At 51.0% G+C, this 24497-nt stretch overlaps 2 protein-coding genes across 5 annotated transcripts in view; one reads left to right on the forward strand and one right to left on the reverse strand.

Annotated features, from left to right (window-relative positions):
- On the forward strand, positions 1-9668 carry pitrm1 (pitrilysin metallopeptidase 1). Its single transcript, XM_049010474.1, has 27 exons — positions 1-224; positions 454-550; positions 749-855; positions 1158-1309; positions 1418-1532; positions 1674-1770; positions 1911-2071; positions 2288-2414; positions 3380-3468; positions 3557-3685; positions 3886-3999; positions 4079-4175; positions 4524-4658; positions 4771-4909; positions 5535-5651; positions 6584-6713; positions 6861-6981; positions 7107-7183; positions 7322-7487; positions 7627-7727; positions 7809-7929; positions 8012-8068; positions 8192-8304; positions 8398-8523; positions 8632-8777; positions 8860-8962; positions 9348-9668. Exons 1-27 carry the CDS (start codon positions 178-180, stop codon positions 9439-9441), a joined length of 3078 nt encoding a protein of 1025 aa, XP_048866431.1. The 5' UTR covers positions 1-177; the 3' UTR covers positions 9442-9668.
- The window catches only part of LOC125739917 (ATP-dependent 6-phosphofructokinase, platelet type-like), a 20172-nt gene continuing 5334 nt past the window's right edge, over positions 9660-24497 (reverse strand). The window contains exons 7-22 of one of the 4 annotated variants that reach the window (XM_049010479.1): positions 24065-24173; positions 23369-23464; positions 22147-22239; positions 21525-21650; positions 20668-20732; positions 20263-20332; positions 17316-17462; positions 16207-16277; positions 15972-16059; positions 13616-13768; positions 12799-12963; positions 11607-11668; positions 11391-11502; positions 11212-11311; positions 10467-10572; positions 9660-10370 (exon numbers count right to left, since the gene is read on the reverse strand). In XM_049010479.1, coding sequence (XP_048866436.1) covers positions 10217-10370; positions 10467-10572; positions 11212-11311; positions 11391-11502; positions 11607-11668; positions 12799-12963; positions 13616-13768; positions 15972-16059; positions 16207-16277; positions 17316-17462; positions 20263-20332; positions 20668-20732; positions 21525-21650; positions 22147-22239; positions 23369-23464; positions 24065-24173 — 1717 coding nt within the window. In that variant the 3' untranslated portion in view covers positions 9660-10216. Of the gene's footprint in view, positions 10371-10466; positions 10573-11211; positions 11312-11390; positions 11503-11606; positions 11669-12798; positions 12964-13615; positions 13769-14936; positions 15090-15971; positions 16060-16206; positions 16278-17315; positions 17463-20262; positions 20333-20667; positions 20733-21524; positions 21651-22146; positions 22240-23110; positions 23207-23368; positions 23465-24064; positions 24174-24497 lie in introns of all 4 variants that reach the window. The other 3 variants (XM_049010478.1, XM_049010477.1, XM_049010475.1) reach the window with 3 other exon arrangements.

Consider the following 24497-nt stretch of genomic DNA (forward strand, 5'->3'; position numbering starts at 1 on the left):
TATACTAAGGGGTTCTTTCTTGACAGCGAGAAAAACTACAGCCAGCATGCAATGACTTTGGCTTTCTCCTATCAGTAACGAATGCTTATTTTATTATCCCTCGTAAAATGCTTGTAGTTTTTAAATACTCCGTTATTCTTATGGTTTCTGTTACAGTATATTAAATATTTCGTAATCATGTTCAGACAAACTAGCGCCATTATTAAAAGACTTAGAATTTTAAGGTAAGTAATTAATTGTAATTGTTTCTGAACGCTTCTTCTCGCGTGAAAAAACTACTTTTGTTACATTATGAAAATACAGTCTACAAAAACGTTTGGAAATATTGGCATATATTGCTTGTTTTTTTTTTTGTAGAGCAGCTCACTGTCTTCATTTTCTGTTAGTCATCTGCAGAACGGCATGAGTGGAGAATCGAATAAATAGTGAATGTTTCCAATTAAAACATTTCAGTCGACATCATGCATGGAGGTACCGGAGCACATCTGCCACTCAGAGAGCAGTGCTGTATAAACCAGGGCAGCAAATCCACGGCTTCACTGTTACACAGGTAAGGCTGCAAAAAGGGGCAGGAAACGCGTAAGTTAACGAGCATGTCTGCGTTATTACAAATGGAAGCTTAGCATGCCTGCTACGGCATCTGGACCCTTCTCCCATAACCATGTGCATGCTTAATATTTCACCTTGGTCAGAGTGTCCTCCGGGCTGGAATGGTAGACTGACCAGATGTTTCCTGTCGCCACCGCAGGTGACGGCCGTTCCAGACTTGTGCCTGACGGCCGTGAAGCTGGCCCACGATAAAACCGGAGCCCAGTATCTTCACGTAGCCCGGGATGACTCCAACAATCTCTTCAGGTACTGCTCCCATTATCTGGAAATGGGCAGGGTATTAAATGGTTATACTAGGTTCTGAGTTAATGGGCGGTGTATTAAATGGTTCTCAGGTTCTGAGAGATTTATTATTGTTTTAATCGAGCTGATTTATGTGACAGCGGATGCACTCAGATTGTATCAATGGGCTGCGCACTGGTTGCATGATGAATAGTCTCAAAAAACTGGGAATAACTGTAGGCTGAAGGAAGCCTGCTGAGCAGCTTGTGCATCGTCTGGAAGGACCTTCCCTTCCTTGGTTGAAAGTATCTGCCGTCCCGTGACAGTGTTCAGTTCCGCACCACGCCGATGGACAACACCGGGGTCCCTCACATCCTGGAGCACACGGTGCTCTGCGGGTCAGCGAAGTACCCCTGCCGAGACCCCTTCTTCAAGATGCTCAACCGCTCCTTGTCCACATTCATGAACGCCTTCACAGGTAACCGCCTTTCCCCTTACTTCCGGCCCACGCCCGTGTCTCGCTTGTCTGATTGCATGTAGCCTAAAATGCATCAACATTATTCTTCTTTAAAACTCTCTCTTGCAGCGAGCGATTACACGATGTACCCGTTCTCCACGCAGAACGCCAAGGACTTCCGGAACTTGCTCTCCGTCTATTTGGACGCTGTCTTTTTCCCCTGCCTCCGAGAGCTGGACTTCCGGTGCGTTCGGGTCGGAGTTGTGGGGGATCTCATGTGTAAAACCACATGCCTGTAGTATGACTCGCCACGACACGCGCTGTTCACGGTTATATCTGTCTGTTGTGCTGATCTTTTCATTCTGTGTTTCTTTCTTGCATTAAGGCAGGAAGGTTGGAGGTTGGAGAACGAGGATCCCACTGACCCGACGTCCCCTCTGGTCTTCAAAGGCGTCGTCTTCAACGAGATGAAGGGAGCCTTCGTGAGTCGTTCACATCATATCTCAGTAACACCCCCCCCCCCCCCCCCGCTTTCTCCCCCCCCCCCCCCCCGCTCGGGTGGTCTTCACATGCGCTGTAAGGATGGCACTTTGAGCTCCGGCCCCTTGTTTGTCACCCACAGTCAGACAACGAGAGCATCTACGCTCAGCAGCTGCAGAACCGGCTCTACCCGGACCACACATATGCCGTGGTGTCAGGCGGGGAGCCCCTGGCCATCCCGGATCTGACCTGGGATCAGCTGAGGAGCTTCCACGCCACACACTACCACCCCAGCAATGCACGGTGTGCTTTCATTTAGCATGTTTCTCTCACGTTGCGTCAGCTGCTCCTTAGCCGTTCTTCCCCCTGCTGGCATCTGATCGAATTGCTCTTATGTGAATTTATTTAATTTTTTTTCTCTGGCATGTTCAGCATTTTTGCAGTTGTATTTCACAGTGCTGTTTCTTTTTCCTGTGATTGTAACTGGAATATTCAGCACGTCTTCTTTTAAATCCCCAGGTTTTTCACTTATGGAGACCTGCCCCTGGAGCAGCACCTGCAGCAGATCCATGAGGAGGCGCTGTCCCGGTTTGAGCGCATCAAGCCCGACACGGCCGTGCCTCCCCAGCCCCGTTGGGAGCAGCCTGTGAGTTTCCGGTGCTTACATAACTCGGCTATATCAAAGAGGAAGGCTTCTACCATATTTCCAGCACATATCCACATATCACCCAAGCAGACGTTCAGTCAGCAGCTCGCACTGTCCTAAGGTCCTGGAAAGCAGGCAGTAAGCGGCACAGGCTCCCCTTCGCAGGGCGTGAGCGGCACAGGCTCCCCTTCGCAGGGCGTGAGCGGCACAGGCTCCCCTTCGCAGGGCGTGAGCGGCACAGGCTCCCCTTCGCAGGGCGTGAGCGGCACAGGCTCCCCTTCGCAGGGCGTGAGCGGCACAGGCTCCCCTTCGCAGGGCGTGAGCGGCACAGGCTCCCCTTCGCAGGGCGTGAGCGGCACAGGCTCCCCTTCGCAGGGCGTGAGCGGCACAGGCTCCCCTTCGCAGGGCGTGAGCGGCACAGGCTCCCCTTAGCAGGGCGTGAGCGGCACAGGCTCCCCTTAGCAGGGCGTGAGCGGCACAGGCTCCCCTTCGCAGGGCGTGAGCGGCACAGGCTCCCCTTCGCAGGGCGTGAGCGGCACAGGCTCCCATTACATTATTAACATTTCCTCATTCATTCATTCTGGTATGTTTGCATGTACCGGCAACAAAGTGAGCTCTGATTTCGATCCTGTTTCATTTCTTGTTCCTGGCGATAACCTGAATCATTTTTACATTTTAGCAGCATTATTTAACTAATTCTTCGCTCTTTCATTTCCCCCCTGCCCTGTCCGACATTCATTTTAATTTAATTTGTTCATTCATTCATAGTGGTTATTTTAAGTCCATTCTCCGATGTTTGTGCCAGTCGCCTGGTATACTGGAGGAGGGGGTAATATTTAAATAAAAGTTTTGAACTGACTGCTTCGTGACAGCCCACGTCCTTGTGATGGATGGATGGATGGATGGACGGATGTTTTGTTATGGGCAAGAAATCTGAAGGAAGCTTCTCTCTTATGTCTGTGAAGAGGGAGCATCATGTGACCTGCGGGTCCGATCCTCTGGCCCCTGATCCAACCCGACAGAACACTCTGTGTATGAGCTACCTTCTGGGAGAGTGAGTCTTCACGCACAAACGCACAGACGCACACACTCGGCCCCCCCCGAGGCAGGCACACAGTCACGTTTGGGGATCATCTGCTCAGCATCACAGATACGTTCGAGACCTTCACGCTGAGTCTGCTGTCCTCACTGATGGTGTCGGGACCAAACTCTCCATTCTACAAGGCGCTGATCGAGCCCAAGATGGGGACGGACTTCTCCTCCGTTGTGGGGTACATGCCGTGCCTGTTGCTTCTAAAGACTTTCCAGCAGGGGGCAGCGTTTCTGTAAAGTATCCTGGATGTTTCCATTTATTAACTGTAATGCCCTGCGCATTCCGTTCTACCGTGACAAGTAAGAGTATTTTTTTTTTTTAGTGGATTAGAAGCCTTGAAGGTGGAGCCTCTATGTGCCCCCCCCCTCCCCCCCCCAGGTATGATGGCAGCACCAGGCAGGCGTCCTTCACCGTCGGCCTGCAGGGGATGGCTGAATCGGACATCGAGAGGGTCAAGAGCATCATCTGTCACACCGTCGATGACATCATCGCGTAAGTGCGACTTCCCTCCGTCCAATCGCTGCCCCTGTGCCCCCCCCCCCACCGACCTCACTCGTCGATGTCCTTAAAGTGACGGCTTTGAAGAGGAGAGGATCGAAGCACAACTTCACAAGATCGAAGTACAGATGAAGCACCAGTCGGCGAATTTCGGGCTTGCCTTGGCCTCTGTGAGTCTGCCGTTTCTGCGATTCGTCTCCATAGCGACCGCCTCATCGTGTATTTGCAGAATCGTTGGCCATCTGTCAAGCAGTCCGTTTTGTTTGCTGTGGGTTTTTTTTTAGTATTATAGTGATTAATGGTAATTTTTCTTTTTTTAAATGAATGCTTAGCTAAGCTGTTTAGGTGTCATGCAGCAGCAAACCCGCTTGTGGGATTACTTTTTTTTCCCATATGAAAAACCAACGTGTGTCTGGATCTCGCATTTTCACCCCCTGTGGCGTTCAGTGACCCTGTGGGTGGCGAACAGACACTGGCTGTGTGATTACATGGGTCAGTCCTGTTGTGTTTGGTGACAGTACGTCGCCCCCTGCTGGAACCACGACGGAGACCCGGTGCAGCTCCTGCAGATCGGCGATAACGTGGCAAGGTTGCGGCAGAGCCTGAAGGACAACCCGCGTTACCTCCAGGACAAGGTCCGGGTCTACTTCAAGGTGAGCCTGACCTTCGGGGTCCGACTGCGGTTGGACTCGTGGCTTGGGGATGGCGTGACCTGACCTTATGTCACCTTTGATCCTGGTGGGGGGGGTGCGGGGGCGCTCGCAGGAAAACACCCACAGGCTGACGCTGTCCATGAGCCCAGACGAGTCCTACTTCGTGAAGCGGGCTGAAGCTGAGGAGCTGAAGCTGAAGCAGGCGACGGAGGGCCTGTCGGAGCATGATAAGGAGGAGACCTACCAGAACGGTACCGCCATTTCCTGGTCTGAATGATGGAGTTATTTTGCCATATTTGGTTTGGTTATGTAGGAATTACAACTCTGGAAAATATTAAGCAACCACAGCAAAATTCACGCTAATTTCTCAGAGCGTGTGCCATTGCAAACTAGAATTAGCTTAGGAATTAACTAAGCTAATTCCTACTGAGGGAAAAAGTTAGGGGTCCCTATGCCCTAATAGCTAACATGTCCCCCCTCTGCTGAAATATCCTTAATACCTCCCATGTAAATCAAACTTGTGCAGTCTCCTTCTGACGGTAGATGCATGTACCTGGACATCAGCTGTGGCAAGAACTTCCTGTATGTCCCGTCATGACATTTTAAGATTTTTGGAGACTTCTTTTAGCATCTTGCAGTCTACTCTTGGGCTGAACTTACTTGAACGGCCCGACCTGGCCATGTTGGCAATTGAGTTCTCCACTTGTAAATTATTTCAATTTTTATCTAGCACCACGGAACACTGCTTATGGTCTTATGGTTAAGGGCCCCACAGGGATGTGATTTGATCTGCAGACCACAGCCGTCCAGACAGGCAACATATGAGTCTATAGAGACTTACTGTATATTTACAGAGCGTGTGTGTGTGTGACCCAGGTTTACAGCTGCTGTCCACTCAGAGCCAGTCGCAGGACGCCTCATGTCTCCCTGCCCTAAAGATCTCGGACATTGAGCCCATCATCCCGGCCACACCTGTACAGATGGGGCGTGCAGGTAGGCACAATATATACACCAAGACAGCAGCCTTAGAAGTAAACATCCATCCATCCATCCATCCATACATTTTCCAAACCGCTTACCCTACTGGGTCGCAGGGGGTCCGGAGCCTATCCCGGAAGCAATGGGCACGAGGCAGGGAACAACCCAGGATGGGGGGCCAGCCCATCGCAGGGCACACTCACACACCGTTCACTCACACACGCATTCCTACGGGGAATTTAGCAAGTCCAATTAGCCTCAGAATGTTTTTGGACTGTGGGGGGAAACCGGAGTACCCGGAGGAAACCCCACGATGACATGGGGAGAACATGCAAACTCCACACACATGTGAGCCGAACCCGGGTCCAAGAGGTGTGAGGCAACAGTGCTAACCACTGCACCACCATGCCGCCCCCTAGAAGTAAACATGATGGGTGAAAATGTGCATGATTTACTCTTGCCTGACTTGCGTGAGAGTGATTTAAGAATGACACCTCTGACTTCCACATCTTAGTTTAGTGAAGTCAGTCTGCCTGGGAATGTGCTCGAGATTGTAACTGTAAGATTGTTTTCGGTAATGTTAGTCTGCCCGGGGGGGGAGGGCGGGTTGGGCAGCCAGTCGACCTCGAACCCCCAGAGGTTTTTTTTTTTTCTCCCTACTTGGGAGTTTTTGGTTTCTCTCCTCCGTTGTCTTCTAGCTTTCTTCATTCATTTTCTTTCCTTCCTTTTTTCCCCCGTTCTGTATCTCCCTCTACTTCTGTTTCATGTATCACAACACAACCCTGTAAAGCGCTTTGGGACAACTCTGTGAAAGGCGCTATATAAAAATAAATTGAATTGAATTGAAAGATTGGAGGGTCCCAACTTTCCTATTGGCTTAATTGGCTTAATTAATCCTATTGATTGGCTAATTTGAGTGTCAGTCATTGGTTGCGCTCCCATTTCAGGCGGGTTACCGGTGCAGTATTGCGAGCAGCCGACCAATGGCGTGGTGTACTTCAGGGCCCTGTGCAGCCTCAACACCCTCCCAGAGGACCTCAAAATATACGTTCCACTGTTCTGTAACGTCATCACCAAGTGAGTGCGCTGACCGGTCGGTGGAGGGAAGGTCCCACGCCGTGCATCTCGCAGATGCGTTAAAAACAATGCGGTGGGTTTGGCGGTGAGCAGGCGTGAGGTGCCTGGTTAGCGACAATAAGGAACAGTACAGCTGTTTGCTCCTAGGCTGGGCTGTGGAGATTTAGACTACCGCCAGCAGGCCCAGCTCATGGAGCTGAGAACCGGGGGCATGTCCGTCTGCCCGCACGTCGTCTCAGACATCGAAGACCTGGATGCGTACGAGCAGGTGAGCCACACTTGCACCCGGCATCCACAAGAGGGCGTCGTTCTGTCCCTCGCAGGCCATGCTGGCTCTAAGGTGTGATGTGACTGCGTTTAATATGCTCGTGATGCACTGCTCGGTGCCTGCAGGGAATTCTGCTGTCATCTTCATGCCTGGACAGGAACCTGCCAGAAATGTTTCAGCTGTGGATGCGAATATTTGACAGGTCAGCTTGTAGAGGCTTCCTTAAACCTCTACATCCATCTGATTACATAAATAGTATAATTTAAATATTGGTAATGATGTCACTCGTATTTAGTTGTATTTTTTATTATTACCATTTATTTTACACTCGCGGTCGCAGCCCCCACTTTGACGACGTAGAGCGTCTCCGCGTGCTGGTCATGGCAGCAGCCCAGGAGCTGTCCAATGGGATCGCTTACTCGGGTCACATGTACGCCATGGCGCGGGCAGCCCGCACCCTGAGCCCCGTGGGAGACCTGCAGGAGACCTTCGGTGGGATGGACCAGGTGTGACGCCGTCCCGCTCCAGCAAATAAATATATGTTTGGCAGTTTGATTAGCGTACATACGCACCAATCGGGCGTCAGCGTTACACCATACGGCTTATGTGGTGTAAGTATCCAGGTTAAGGACCACTTCTGTTCAGGTCGCATTTATGAAGCGCATCGCCGAGCAGCCGGACCTCACCGACGTCCTCCGGAAGCTTCCGCGACTCAAGAGGCACCTCCTCAGCACAGAGAGCATGAGGCAGGCGACCGGACGAGTGCCGAGGTGACGTTACCGGCCAGCGGCCGCCAGGCTGACTGTGTGCCCGTACTCCCCCCCCAGGTGCGCCCTGAATGCTGCCCCCCAGACCATGTCGGCGGCGGCGGCCCAGCTGGAGAAGTTTCTGGGTGGCATCGGGACCCGGAGGAAGGACCGCAAGCCGGTGCGACCCAACGTCATCGAGGTAGCAGCCCGTCGGCGTTTGAATTGCCGTGGTGAAACGGTAGCTGACCTAGCCGGTGACCTTTGACCCCCGGTCTTAACAGAGGACGCTGGACCCCAGTACAGATGCCGGATCGGACGTCAGCCGTAAGCTTGTTTCTGTGAGTGCTGTGGCAAAGAGCACCTTCTGCTGGCGAATCATGTGTATGTGTGTTTGTGTGTATCCACATCTGCCTCGGTTTAAAGCTGCATTCCTGCACCCCCCCCCTCCCCCCCACTCCCAGGAGCTAAACTTCAAACCCTTCCAGATGAAGACTTTCTTCCGACTTCCCTTCCCAGTGAACTATGTGAGCGAGTGCATCCGCGCCGTACCCTTCACACACCGGGACTACGCCAGGTGAGTGGCCCACACCAGCCCCGCCTCCTGTCTCTCCTCGCCAAGCTCCTCCCCTCTGACCCTCTCCTCTCTCCCCCCCCCCGTTCTTCCCAGCCTCTGCGTGCTGGCCCGCCTGATGACCGCCAAGTACCTGCATGGCGAGATCCGGGAGAAGGGCGGGGCTTACGGCGGCGGCGCGCGGATGGATCACGGAGGACTGTTCGCCTTTTACTCATACAGGTGTCCTGGGGATCAGGGAGATGTCTGATCGCCGGTGATTAGTATGGTCTGCTGTGATTGATTAGTATGGTCTTGTCTCTCCACGGCTGAACACCATCTGTCTCGCAGGGACCCGAGGTCGGTTCAGACCTTGTCCGTATTCCGGGGAGGCGTGGATTGGGCCAAAGCGGGTCATTTCACCCAGCAGGACATCGACGAGGCCAAGCTGTCCGTCTTCTCCAGCGTGGACGCCCCGATTGCACCCTCAGATAAAGGTCAGCTGTTTGCCGTGCACCTGCATGCGTCTGTTCATGCTGTGTGCCCTCCTCCCCCCATCATAAACTGCTCCCCCCGCAGGCATGACCCGCTTCCTGAGTGGCGTCTCCGATGAGCTGAAGCAGGCTTACAGAGAGCGACTGTTTGCCGTCTCACGCAAGGACCTGACCGACGTGACTAGCAGGTAACCCCCCCCCCGCAGGAAGTGTGCGTGATTACACGCTAGATGCACAAACGTCGCCCTCGTTAAAGCTATGGAGCTCTGGGGTCATTAGATAAAGTCTAGGGCTAAGACTTGGACAGAACTGATAGGAAATGCACTGTGGTCTTGAACAGACATTACCTGGAATGGCTGAATGAAACTGACCAATCAGGATGGCGAACTGAATCATGTGACAGGGACGGAGGGGAGGAAGCAGGACCAGGATGGTTAGCCGTTGTAAACAGGATAGTACCGGGTTTGAGGATGGGAGGGGAGCAGGAGAGAAAGAACTGCTTAGATTGATAGGGAATAGGTAGTTTGAGCATGTGTCCTATTCAATTGCTGATGCTCATCTCCATGTCTTTAGGTACCTCAGCCAAGGCCAGGGAACACGCAGCATAGCCATCCTGGGCCCGGAGAACGAGACCCTGAAGAAGGACCCTTCTTGGGTGGCTAAGTGAGTGCCGGCAGCAAGGCCACGGCGGAGTGTGAAGTTTCCACAGCGATTCCATGTCCTCGGAGAATCGGGATCCCAGGCCTGCCTGTAATGCCACTAACGATGCAAGAGTAACCACACTAATGGTAGCAGAGATCCCTCAGCCAGGCTGCGTTCATGTATGGTACAGACAAAAATTATAACGCACATAGAATCCATGCCGTTTCAACAATAAACCCACCGTTGTCTGTGTGTCGTCACGTATTTATTTACGTAAAATAGAGTGATACCAAGTCTGGGCATTTACTGGATTTTCAGCTTAGTGATTTACAATGAAAGAACCTACCTATAATAGCCATGAAGAGCAGAACACATCAAGAAAGTGTAGGAGCGTTATTTTTGCATTTTCTTACTGTGCTATTTTGTACTTCAGGGCCACCATACTTACTGCAGCATATCTTAATACGACATTCACACAGCACACACTAATAGTGCCATAAATACAATTTACAGCAGGAGAACTGCACAATAATGTCTGACTTCACACAACTAATACGAGTACAGATACAGGGGACGCAGGAGGTGGAGCGCGATGCGGCAGGCTCCGGCCCTAGGGCGCGAAACCGATAGCGAAGCTCGCTTTAAACCGCTCAAAGTGGCCCGTGGCGTTCCTATGGTAGCCTTCTAGAGGGAGGAGCCGAGCAGGCTGGTTCGGAAAGCGACTAGGAGTGGCAGTACGGCAGCTGACAGAACGGGGGAGGAGAAGCCACGACAGCACCCCAGCTGACCACCAGGGGGCCTCAGAGAGTAGCAGCGTCGGTCTCCTTGGGCCGGTTCCGCACCACGTGCTCCAGCTGGCCCGAGTCAGACACGTCGTAGCTGGTCTTGTATTTGGCCAGGATCTTCATTAGGGGACGCAGTTTCAGCCACCACTGCTCCTTCGGGATCCGGTGTCTGGGGGGCGGGATAGAATATCACTCACTTTAGGGGATTCCTTACATTTCTAGGGCTGTGTAATGAATGAGCGTGTTAAGTACGCTGGAAGCATACACAAAGTCCGTCTGGTCCTTGAGCTGCACCACGGGCTGGAAGACCAGGGCTCTCCGTCGCATCCCCAGCAGGCAGGCGGAGTCCTCCGTGTTGGTAAACACCCGGCCTGTAGGGGGCAGAAAAGAGCAGCACCTTTAGCCAATGACCACGGGGTGCGGATTGGGTGGCGACCTGGGGGGGGGGTTGATGGGCACAGTGGTGCAAGGCAGGCTTCAACAGACGGATTTAGGGAATGCGAAGCAGAGCTGGATGGTTAATCACGGCGAGCGAGAGACAGATGACCAGGGTGAGTGGTAAATCTGAGAAGTTCTGAGTAATTGCTGCGAGGGAGGAGTGTTACTGTGGCCCATGCGGGAATCAGAAGTGTAACTTCATATGCCGAACTATTCATCATTATCCCCCCACCTATACCCCCGAGTGCGTGCGAGATTGCCAGCGGCGATGCAGGGACAGATTTACCTTCATCTAAACACATCCATGGGGACGAAATAAGGAAGGGAGACAAGAAGACACATTTAAACCACAGCGCCATGCCCAGCCGTCTTTTTCAGAGAGTGAAACATTGTTCTTTACAGTGGGGATGTAACAACATGCCTGCACACTGCAGACAAGCTCACGCTCGCGTGGCAGTGCCAGAAGATGCTGGAATGTAGATATTTCAAAGGGGACCTTTAGGAAGCGGAGCGAACCAGCATGTTTATTAGCCATCATCAGCCTAGCTGAGCAGTGGCTCGAGTTTCCATACCTTGCCTGTACCCCTCCTTGAGTTTCTTAGAGATCCACTGCATAGCCTTGGCTGATATTTTCGTCCCGAAGTTCCTGTCGAATGGAGATGGCGCACCTCCCTTTGAAGTTAAAGACGGGTGTCAGTTTGAATGGCGGCGCGCCCGGGTGCCGTGACCTTTGACCCTGAACATTGCCCACCTGCTGCATGTGACCAAGGACGTTCTTCCTGCAGTCGAAGATGCCTCGGCCCTCTTCGGTGTACAGCTGGTAGATAAAGTCCGTCGTGTAGTTGACGTTCGAGTTCTCGTTCCTGGATGGGGACCACAGGCCGGGGGTCAGACACGCACCTCCCTCAGAGAAGGGCAGCCGCCCCACACCCAGACAGCAGGACCAGCGTGGGGAGAGCATGCCTACCTCAGCACCAACCCTCTCTGGATACTGGTCTTCATTTTCTCCCTCAGATGCTCCACATTAGCCTGAAATAGGTGTTTGGAAACGGACTAGTCACAAATAATTATCTGGCAAACTAAGCATATAAAAGTAAGTCACACACAAGACTTTACTACACTAAATAAGGTTCTGTGGGGCTATACTATTTTCTCATCAAACACAGTAAATGTGACAGAGAATGCAGGTGTCTGAAAGGTCATTTTTTTAAAATCACTGATTCACCTCATCACCAGCAGGGGGTGCTCATGTTCATTGACGTCATATGACAGGCAAGATCTTATTATGTTATTAGTTCAAACACCTATAATACTTTGGTCTCTTTCCAAACGTGCAGGAGAAGACCGAAATGTACCCAGTGTATTTTAGTGCCTGTTGTCTACACAGCGTTGATTATCACTTAAATTTTGTCTTAGTCTGTTTGCCGCTGAACATAGCCAATGATACAGGCAGACTGAGCAGGAGCCGTCAAATTCCACACTGACCGAACGGGTTGCCTGGATACGGGTCCATGCTAATCACAGCATGTCCTCCGGTGCCCTGCCTGCCCTCAGCTACTTAAGACACTTATAATTAATGCTCACAGCTTCAAATAGGTCACCCTCATTTCGGCATCTTGGAATTTGGTGATTAGTGGTCATTGGTGACACACCACAGCACACAGTGCACAACACCGAAATGTGTCCTCTGCATTTAACCCGTATGTGACATCGTGACACAGCAGGGGGGCAGCTAATTCGGCGCCTGTGGACCATTAAGCCACCACTGCCCACGAAAAAATGACCTCAACAAGAAGCACTCAGTAGTAAGAAGTCGTCCTAAAGGGCACCAACCTGTTCCACACACTCAAACCCTCTCCTTGCGACTTCAATATGCCTTAACTGACAGGTGAACTGATGAATCAAAACCACAGGTAGGTGGGATTAGCATGGCCCAGCCAATCACTGGCTGGTTAGCCCAACTGTAACCAACGGCGAATTAAATCATATGGTGACTGCAGCACAGTATGGTGGCTTATCCTACTGCAAGTCTTGAGGTGACATATAACAATGGATTAGAGCTTTTTTTTTTTGCTAAAAGGCTCGTTTTGGCTGCGATCCCGATAGAGTACGGAGACGGCACCGTTCGGATTTGGCACAGCAGTGAAGGGGCGACCAACCTGCAGGTCCCGGATGTCGAAAGGCTCCTCAAAGACGTAGGCAGCGTCGGCGCCGGCCGCCAGGCCCCCCACGGTAGCCAGGTAGCCGCAGTAGCCCCCCATGGTCTCAATGATGAAGACACGCCGCTTAGTCCCGCTGGCCGACTGCTTGATGCGGTCACACGTCTGTGCACATGAGCACACGGGTGAAGGCCGGAGCCGTGGGGAGGGGGGGCAGTGACACGTGCAAGCAGGCGTGCGGCATGCACTCGCAGACCGTGCAGCGGTGTGCTCTGTGGCATCTCTGAGATTTGCGGGATCTCTGACAACAACTAAGTTACCTTATGAGAACAGACCGAGGATTTTATGAAGCTAATCCATCTTTTAACTGCTTATGCAGTTCAGGGTTATGGGGGAAGGGGATAGCAGAGCTGGAGTCTATCCCAGGCAGCGTATCACATGAGGCAGGGGTACAAATCAGACGAGGGGCCAGTCCAGCTCGGCATCAAGACAAATGTACTTATACATACTGCTAAGCCACAAGTAGGAGATTTTGCGCCTTCCACAGATAAAACAGCAGCCGTAAGCAATTTTTACATTCAAACAGCAACTCAAAACAGCCGCCGGGAGTGAAATCAAACCTCCAAACTTCAGCTTATAGTTAGAAGGCTGTAGATGAAAAGGTAAAATTCAGATCAGCTGTTTAAGATATTTTTTTCCCCCACAACTCACATATCATTTGCAGATTCCGGCTATTTTAAAAACTGCAGATGATATCTCGTACCACATACGTATGCATTGTCATTGCAAGTGATGAACACTGGGGGGGGGGCCTTACCTCCACGATGGCATTGAGGGCCGTGTCGGCGCCGATGCTGAGATCGGTGCCGGGCACATTGTTACTAATGGTGGCAGGCAGCATACAGAGTGGCACACATAACTCCTCGAAGTTGGTGCGGGCCTCGTATAGCTGGAGCACGCTCTCAAAGGCCTGCGGTGATGGTGTGCACTCGTTAGTGGTGTGCAGCACGGCCCGGAGGTGTGCTAGACCAGCGGGCGCCGCTCTTCCGTGTGATAGGGACCTTGGACTCCCCCGAGTGCCGGTTAGGAAGTGGGGCGTGGCTAGATGGTTTTCTTTTTGGGGGTGGGAGGCAGTGTCTATACTATGGTGCGAGGAAGCCGCGTGGTGGCCAGGCTAGGATCAGGGCAAGGTCTCTGTTGCCCAGCAGCAACGAGGCTGTGATGAGCTCATGGGAGTTGTATTTACACAAAAATGTTCTGAGGGAAGAATTAGAAAAGCTTGGTTCAGAGAGCTAACCAATCATATTGTAGAGGAGGTGGATCCAAGCGACCAATCAGATGTTCCGGCTTCTGTGGTGGCTTAGACCCACCTCCTCTACAATGTGATTGGTTATGTCTCTGAACCAATCATTTTTTTCCTGTGATGAGGGCCCTCAGTAAGAGTAGCTGGGTACCATAAATACCCTAAAAATGGCCCATTTTACATGTGCATCGTTCTTAATAATAACCTATAGCTTAATATATAGGACACCTGCTGAGAATCTTGCTTTAATAAAGCGACGGAAAAGTGCAATAAAATTAAGTACGACTTAAATTACCACGTTTACATGCATCACTACATTCACTACCATTAACAAGATTATCAGGTCAGTGAATGTTGCTGTGCAGAGAGAAACTTCCTCTGACCTTAGACCTGGGCCAAGGTGACGGGACGTGCAAATGGCCGTGCAGCCGGACACACGCCTGGGGACTCGGCATGCTTCCATCGTCACTTACCTGCACGCTGCCTGCCAGCTCGGCGTCACCCTTCCCAGCCTCAACAGACAGGGGGCGCCAGAGACAATGTGGCACCCCCCCCCCATTTCACAGCCAGAAGCACCAGTGTTGATGTTTGAACTTTCTCACCTATGTATGTGGATTTGTACACTTATCACTGATCCGCTATATTGGGTCAATCCGCTAACGTTTTTTTTTTTGATGCTTTAAATATGTGGCACTGTCTCTTTAAATACACTTGGTACACCTGGTGCTACTTTCCGATTGGCTGGCTGTGATGCTGGCGAATGACGGCCGGAGTGCAGAGCAGCGACCAGCCGCCTGCGTGGGACATACACGCTTCTTCCAGCGGCCACACTTACGTCAGTAATGGCATTCAGAGCAGTGTCTGCGCCAATGCTGAGGTCAGAGCCCGGAATATTGTTGGAGACGGTGGCGGGCACCATGACCATGGGGACACAAAAAGCCTCGTGGTCCTTGCGAGCGGCTAGAAAGTCCATCAGTCCCAGGTAGGCCTGCAGGAGGTGGGAGGGGAAGGGGCGGAGCCACGCCTTTAGTTACACTGACTGAGAGACAGCACTTGGTCAGTAGGGGGAGCCAGGTTCTACCACATCAGAAGCAGCGGGGCACGGACAGGCACCAGCACACACTCACGGGAGGGTCACACGGCACAGGCGGGAAGTCCGAACAGGGGACTGCCCACGAGCACCGACACACAAGGAAGGCATTTGCACCAATGGGATGACCTGAGAAGCAGATGTGGGTCAGAACCGTGTGATGTTCTAATGTACCTCAGAGGGGCTCGACGTTCCCGGGGCCAAGTCTGGCCTTAGTGCTACACATGGGAAACGTTTTAAAAACAGGAAGTGAAAGAAATACCCCATTTTCCGGAATCACCACTATGGCAATGTGCTTCACATTTCCTGTCCTACGGTGTTTATTCCAGTGTTTTTCCAAATCCGGTCCTCAGGGACCCACAGCCGGTCCATGTTTTTGTTCCCCCCGAGCTCCCGGCAGAAGCAAAAACGTGGACTGTCTGTGGGTCCTCGAGGACCGGACTGGGAAATCAGAATTAAAAACATAAACCGATGTCTCTGCAGCTAGGATAATTTCAGTGTCACTTTTACCTGATTTAACCTTTTTATTACATACAGCAAATAGTGACTATTTTCCATGGATGTCATGCGATGTAGCACAAAAACAGCGTATGGGTGATGTACTCTAGAGGACTGACATGCAGGTGCACGCTTACTAAGGGGGAAAGCAGTGGGACAGGACTGATCACGTTACTGCTACCGTATCTCACTAACCAAACATGTGAAGTTAATATTTGTGGCATTTCGTTAGACATGATCATGGTGAACACACGTTGTTAAGGTACAGACTGGCCCACCGACCTCAAATCCTCCGATGACCAGCAGCGCGTTGATGTTGTGCAGCGTCATCTGCTCCGCGATTTTATCCAAGTATTTGCCAGGAAGGGTCCTGAAGACGAGACAAGTTAGCTTTCAGACATGCAGAGGATCAGAAACCATGCTGAAAACGTACGTTACCATTAAACTCTCGGAGATTACTAAGCGTAAATACATTCTCTGTTTGGGATTACCATGGCTTTCTTCTATACCATCTCACCTTTTTGTTCCTAAAAGGGAGCCCCCTTGACCGGTCCACCCTCCAACATCACCCCATTTGATCTCCTTTATCTGTAAAATGTAAACAGACGCAGTTACCTGCTGTAGCCCACAGATGGGGTAGTGATTAAGGAGCCACATTTTTGTTTTAAGTAAACTGACAATAAAAGTCATAAAAAGGAACTGGTTTAGTCAGTTACTACAGAGCTATGAGCTCCATTAATCTGCAGTCGGCTTCTAACAGTTATGACACAATACAGGACAATGACGATCAAATCACTCTGATTCCGCTTCTGTGCTGTTTGGTTGAAGGTGTCATGTAATGTCCTCACAGACAGAGCAGTTGTTTTAAATTACACTAAACTTTGGTTTCATGGCTGGTCATCTTTCATGGGCAGGAACTACAATGATATAAAGTCTGGAGATTACGGATCTAGCATTTATTTCACAGAGAAAAATATGTAACATTAATAAAACTCTAGTTTTTTTTCTGAGTACACCAGTTTAATACAAGATGTGATAGTTTTACACAACTAGAAGAATGTAACACTCCTCATTTCCCCTAGACACACTGGTACAAATCACAGAACTCCGCCTACACTGGTACAGTTTGGTGTCTTGGATAGAAAGCCCTAATTGGTTGCCTTTGTTGGCTGGCCTTTATCTCCCATTCACCAATACGCTGGCTGTGTGATGCTCCCGCCCCCTAGGGGCTCATCGGACCAATGAATTGAACTTCCTGTAAGCTCTTTGTGCTGGCTAAGTCAAACACAGCTTTCCTGGACGTCAGTTGTTAGTGTTCATCCCTGCTTTATGCACTCTCACAGTACCAGAGGCACGTTAATATAGAGGGGGGCAGTGGCGAGGAGAAAAGTTTTCAACCGGGGTGCCCACTGATGAAATTTGAGAAGCAGGGGGGTCCGGATTACGGTCATGCTCCAGATTAAACCCTCATATTGGGAGTTAGTTGAAGCCTGTTCTAGCAGAGGCCACTGGGCTTTAGTCTGGGTAACCCCGTGCTCTAAAGTGCTCCTGGACAATACAGTGTCACTCAGCCCCAGTCAACAGTGATTAGATATGAAGGGATAGATTTGAATACAGTGACCGTACCTGTCCCTTGGCGAAGCCCTCGAAGCCGTCGTTGACCGCAAACATCTTGTGCCCCTCGGAGATGCCCACCCTGACAGCGGCTCGCACAGCGGCGTTCATGCCCGCGGCAGGAGCGCCCACGTTCAGCACGGCCACGTTAAAGGAGCTCTGCAAGAGGAATTTGCCAGACAGATGAACTGCCTTTCAGGGTCAATCAGTAGGTTATAGTTTCGCGACCCAAAAGGAGAATGTCGCTTGATCATGTGGCCAGTACTGGTAATATACGATATGATATAGAAACGGCAAGAAGCACTAGGTTGAGAAGCTGGAGCCGTCGATGGGAGCGGAGCATCGTCGAGGTAGGATACAGCACTGACTTTAGTAACTGTGCAGTCATAGTTTACGAAACACTCCAGGTCAGTGCTTCAGTACAGACGATCCTTGTGCTGTGTGAAACGCAATCATCCTAGACTTGATTAAAGTTGACACTTGCAATTAAGCCAGTCATATCTTTATTTCGGGAAATATTTACTGCTATGTTAACGTTTTAAAAGTAAACAGCAGATTCCTCGGGAAACAGCATTTGTTAGGCAGGGTGAGTATCGTCGAGGATGATAAACATGCAGCTCGTGGAGCCGCGACCTAAACACGCTGACAAGGCCGAGCTGAGCACCACCGAGGAGGCGCCCGCGGTCGTTTCTGTGGCACTGTCAGTCACACTTTCTGCAATACAGAGCACTTACTGTGAACCAAAAGTTCGGAAAGCCAGCAAAGCTGAGATATCTGAAACGTTCGTATCCTTTCAGCAAGAGTCTGGCTTTTCACACATCAACACTGGTGCTTCTTTAGATAAACACTTCCTAATTTACAAATGAATTCCACCACTTTTTGCGGTCAAACAGAATAAAGCATTGAAATCATACGACTGCATTTGCCAAATGGGGTACCTGACACAATTTAGGATGCATCTGAACTAAGCAGGGGGAAAGTGGGCCAGGCTGCAGCAGGAGTATGTGCGAAGCAGCTCGCTGCCCAAGCTAATCAAAACGCTGTAATGCGAAGGCGAGGTCAACAGCTCCACAAATTACCATCTGAGTCATGCAGACACTAGGACAGCAAGAATTATGCTAAGGATGAGTTAGCAAGGTCACTGTCCGAGCTATGCTACAAAAAAGCTTATGTAAAAAAGCATACTGTTAATGCAAGAACGTCAGTTGAGCCCTTTGGATGCTAGGATAACTAATATCACATTGTGCCGATTAAGAATGTCTGTCAAAAGCTAATCAACACTGAGGGAGAGCTACTGAGGACAAGGTACTGATGGAGTAGAGTGCTTACTAGCTAAATCACCATCTAAGGCCCAGAACAAACTGGCTGTGTGGTATCCGCATTGCACGTTTGCCCACACCGGCCGTATTGCTGCTGCGGCACGGAACCACGCGTCTGTCCACACCGGCCGTATTGCTGCTGCGGCACGGAACCACGCGTCTGTCCACACCGGCCGTATTGCTGCTGCGGCACGGAACCACGCGTCTGTCCACACCGGCCGTATTGCTGCTGCGGCACGGAACCACGCGTCTGTCCACACCGGCCGTATTGCTGCTGCGGCACGGAACCACGCGTCTGTCCACACCGGCCGTATTGCTGCTGCGGCACGGAACCACGCGTCTGTCCACACCGGCCGTATTGCTGCTGCGGCACGGAACCACGCGTCTGTCCACACCGGCCGTATTGCTGCTGCGGCACGGAACCACGCGTCTGTCCACACCGGCCGTATTGCTGCTGCGGCACGGAACCACGCGTCTGTCCACACCGGCCGTATTGCTGCTGCGGCACGGAACCACGCGTCTGTCCACACCGGCCGTATTGCTGCTGCGGCACGGAACCACGCGTCTGTCCACACCAGCCGTATTACTGCTGCGGCACGGAACCACGCGTCTGTCCACACCGGCCGTATTGCTGCTGTGGCACGGAACCACGCGTCTGTCCACACCGGCCGTATTGCTGCTGTGGCACGGAACCACGCGTCTGTCCACACCGGCCGTATTGCTGCTGTGACACGGAATCACGCGTCTGTCCACACCGGCCGTATTGCTGCTGTGACACGGAACCACGCGTCTGTCCACACCGGCCGTATTGCTGCTGTGACACGGAGCCACGCGTCTGTCCACACCGGCCGTATTGCTGCTGTGGCACGGAATCACGCGTCTGTCCACACCGGCCGTATTGCTGCTGTGACACGGAACCACGCGTCTGTCCACACCGGCCGTATTGCTGCTGTGACACGGAACCACGCGTCTGTCCACACCGGCCGTATTGCTGCTGCGGCACGGAGACACGCGTCTGTCCACACCGGCCGTATTGCTGCTGTGACACGGAATCACGCGTCTGTCCACACCGGCCGTATTGCTGCTGCGGCACGGAGACACGCGTCTGTCCACACCGGCCGTATTGCTGCTGTGACACGGAATCACGCGTCTGTCCACACCGGCCGTATTGCTGCTGTGACACGGAATCACGCGTCTGTCCACACCGGCCGTATTGCTGCTGCGGCACGGATATTTTTCATGTCTATGATTTACACCTAGGCATTGAAACTATAGTGAAAGGTGTCAGTTATGCTGTTGCTGTTGTTATGATGTCAGTTTGACAGTTTTATAATATCAAAAGATATTATACCTGTCTATTTTTGCTGAGAGGCACTTATCACACGTGTGAAAAAGAGGCACCATTCCGACTCTCTAGATGAGCCATAAAGACCGAGAGAGAAAAATGCCCACTGTCACTAGTTTGACAAAAAGGGGCGTCGCTAAGATGCAGCGCTTCAGCCATCTCGCTTAACTCTGGAAATACCCGGTTCTAAAGGCGCGGGTTAGAGAGGAGCTGCAGAGATACGACATGATGTTCATCGGGACCACTGCTCCCAGCATCGACGGGAGATGCCCCGACACATTTCAGCAGGGTTTACCTTTGGAAGCTCTGACTCCGGCTTTCGATGCGCGAGGAGTTTGTACGTGTTCAGGTTATTTTCGAAGCTCCTATAATGACAGGAAGGACACAAATGGATTCATAAATCAGGGATCATCCAATTACTTCAATAGCGTCCAACTTATGAAAGCCTCTCATCTAAAGATGAATCATAAAAGCTTCTCAAAAGATCCATTAAAACTTCATTATAGGCCATTAGCATGATAGTAAGTATGTGGGCTAATGCAAATAATTATGAATGTATATATATTTATAACCAAATGAATTATTACAAATAGCTTCTTTGGCTTAAGTCACCTCAGCAACGAGATGAATTTTTCTGCACCCAGAAAGCTATACTCGATCAGCTTTATGGTTTTCCGAGGAAGCTTCCGGAAAGCCATACCTGCCACGCAGCTTCACGGCTTCTTCGAACTTCTTCTCATCCATGGCTTTCTGCACCTCTTGTGTCTGTTGGAAGAAAGCGGTGCATTTAGCATCTTTGATTCGACATCCATTCAATCGCAATCCACAGGTCGACCTTCCAGACATTCCTAGTCGATCGCGGCAATGAGACTGTCACCTTCGTACTGCCGCATCAATTAGCATACTTCACACTGCGTGGTAAGGTCACTTGCTAACTTCATTAGCACATAGAGGACGTACGAGTATTTTTTTTCTGGGACTGCATCTGATGCTGAAAAACAATGCAGACGTCCTACCTCTCCGCAAATTGGCAACTACTCTTTGACTGGTTTTAATTTAATTTGGTTTTAATTTACTCCTTGAGCTTAAGCCAGAAAATCCCGGTGACCACTGTTCTGCATCTACCCGTCGCCCATAACTGTTCATCCAGGAGAGGGCGACAATGAGCCTGCAGGCCATCGCGGGAAGCACTTGGCAGGGAACACTCCGGAGGGGATCCCAGTACCTGTTAGCATACACTACAAATAGCTTAAGTTCCATTATTTTACTCGTTTGCGCAGCATGGCAAACACCCTCTCGACACAGTAAGCTCTTCTCTAAAGTGTCATTCCAGCACGCTGGTCTGGCATACTCACACACTCATCCAAACAGCGCCGCGTCGCTAAGCAACGTAACCTCTCTTAATCCCTTGCTGACACTGTTCCACAGTAATTATGTTGGCTACCAGCAATCACGTGACACTGGGCTGCTCTTTCCATAGCAGTGCGAGGCCCTGAGTCAGCAGCCAGTCCTCCCGGCATGTAACGGGCTTCTGCGGACCCTCCCCTGGACACCTACCATCTGCACGCACTCCATCAGTGGCAGGCGTACCGCCTGGTTCCCACAGAGCGACACCACGCAGGCCGGGGTGTTGGCTGTCGTTTCCAACAGGGCGTGCACGGCCTCCACGCCCATCCGGCTAGCCTGGGGAGGGGGGGCAGATGGGATGAGTTTCAGCTCGCCGCTAGTGACCACGACTGAACCGGCCTCCCACATACAAAAGCACACTAAGCCTCAAACCCAGGCTACAGCAATCGTTCCATCATGGCTGTTGCCATGACTGCTTGGAAAACTCTCTCAGAGAAGGAGGATGAAGACTGTTCTATTTCAAAACACCCTATACTGTATATCCACGATATCTACATAAAGCAGCAGGTTTCAGACTGTGGTACACATACCACCAGTGGTACTTGGAGCGCCCCCTGGTGGTATGTGAGAAGGTCGCCGTAATTTGTTCCTGTGATTCAGGAATCTGATTTGTTCACCCCTGTGGTGCCTGTGCTGCCTGGGTTGGATCTGAAGTGTTGCCGAAGGGAGGCAGCGATCACCTTCTACCGTCAAAGGCATCAGGTCAACAAGAACCGGTTCCGCGGGAAATAAAACAACGGACAGTGAAAACTGGCCACATTTGGCGACTTACCAGGATGCGGTCGAATGCGGAGGGCGTCCCGCCCCTCTGGACGTGTCCCAGAATGGTGACTCGTGTGTCGAAGCCAAGGCATTTCACGACGAGCTGAGGGAGAAGCGAGGAGTAGCTCTGTAACGCCGTTCAAAGGTCTCTCCCTGCGTAAAACCCTGAGATTTCTCCTCATTTCATTAACGAAAAGCTAATTTAATTTCAAACTAGCCCAGTATGTCATGCAAAGTATGTAAAATGCATTTTAGAAGGTTATAGTTTGTTTATAGCCATATACGTCATGTAAAACTGCATTATTATTGTATTTAATAATGTTACTCTGCTTTTACACATTCAACATACGTATTTGTACCAACTTAACTGCACAAAGTCCACTAAAAGAGGTTTCAGCAAGTATAACCAGGGAGAGAAGAGACATGCATTTAGAGGACAACATCCAGGAAGGTGAAGCACACAGGAAAGCGCATGCAAAGCAGTCACGTGAGAGCACGTCGACCAATCGCGATGAGGAAAGGCAAGGAGGGGGCGGGACACAGTACTGGAACAGCCAATAGCCGAACTCCTGCAGGACCACAATGAGATCATCCAAGGTGCTGAAGTAGGCGGCCTGGTCCTTTCAGTGGAGCTCCATGTTAGTGCTGCTGTCCACTGCAAACCATTTCTGACATAATGGTGCTACAGGGCTTTCAGACTAGAATCCGATATACTCATCAGAGCAGGAAACCTGCCAGAAAGCTAACAGAACAGTTTCGTTTCGGCCATTTTCCCCTCTCGGGAGTGGAATGGGCGAACGAGACCATAGTAGAGCACACTGCCGAAATGCATCAACGGTACCGGACAGGAGGACCGGCGTGTCTATGGAGTGACAGAGAGATGCAGGGCTGCACACAGAAAAGTGGACAGAGGTCAGAGGTTAGAGGTCAGGGATCGTTGCAGGAGTGCCACTGCTTTTCCACCTTGTACTTACATTCTTAATATGGTCAGTGGTAATGGGCTTGTTGTAAGAATCAATGGCCCCCTCCGCTACAATAATGATATTCAGCCTTTTCTTTCCCGCGCGGTTCTACAGAGAGCGGGAGATAAGACACATGTGACCACTTTGCATGGGCTTCCAAAAGCTGGGGTCCGTTCACGGGGGCCCTCATCTGCCTTGCCTGCCTGCCTGGCCCCCCCCACTGGAGGCCCCAACTTCCTGCTTCACCTTCCTGTACTCTCCGTTACTCACGTCCTTGACTTCGTTAGAGGTTATGGGTTTGCCGTGCCTGTCAATCGCCCCCTCAGCCACCAGAATAATGTTCAGCCTGGATCCCCTCGAGCGGCACTGCACAGGGGAGACACTGCGGGCGTGAGCTCCGGCGTCCCCCGGCAGAGCTGGCTAACGTGGGACCCCATGTGGCAGCGCTGATCTCAGATCAGCCCAGGACGCTAAGGAGAGGCTATGTCTGCCTCTGATCTGCATGTGCTACCGCAAATCATTAACAAACAGAACCCGCACATTATAACCCATCTGTGTAAAGTATACCTGTATAACTAGCTGTACTGTAATGAAAAAACAGACACATCAGAACAGACTCTGTTGAAGAAAGGAATATAAACATGTCAGCAAAACAAGTTCATTCAAATACTGTACATTAAATAGAAGTAATCGATTACAAATCATGTGCCAATATCAATGCATCTAACTTGTGTGAAACATCATGCATCACATCTGTTATAATAGCATATATTTAATTAGATTTTTTGCAGCACTGGTAATTCCTTTTATAATATATACTATATACTTATACTGTAATCTTAATAGAAGCTTCACAGACTAATATGTGTGTGGGCGGAGCTTGAAATCTGGGTGCTCCGCCTCCCCGAATTAGAATGCCGTGTGAGCGGAAATCAGAGGTTAAAGGTCATTCCCCCTCCCCCGCACCTCAGACAGTTTATGGCACATCTGCTCCTCCCAGCCGTCCTCAGGAGGCATCTCAGGGATGAAGACCCAGTCAGCACCGCAGGCCAGGGCGCTCACCAGGGCCAGGTAGCTGCAGGGGGCACAGGAAACACAGAGACTCACAGAAAGTCACAGAGGAAACACAGAGACTCACAGAGGAAACACGGAGACTCACAGAAAGTCACAGAAGAAACATGGAGACTCACAGAGGAAACACAGAGACTCACAGAAGAAACACGGAGACTCACAGAAAGTCACAGAAGAAACACGGAGACTCACAGAGGAAACACGGAGACTCACAGAGGAAACACGGAGACTCACAGAGGAAACACGGAGACTCACAGAAAGTCACAGAAGAAACACGGAGACTCACAGAAAGTCACAGGGGAAGCAGAGAGACTCACAGAGGAAACAC

This window comes from Brienomyrus brachyistius, chromosome 4 (assembly GCF_023856365.1).
Source record: "Brienomyrus brachyistius isolate T26 chromosome 4, BBRACH_0.4, whole genome shotgun sequence".
Taxonomy (NCBI): domain Eukaryota; kingdom Metazoa; phylum Chordata; class Actinopteri; order Osteoglossiformes; family Mormyridae; genus Brienomyrus; species Brienomyrus brachyistius.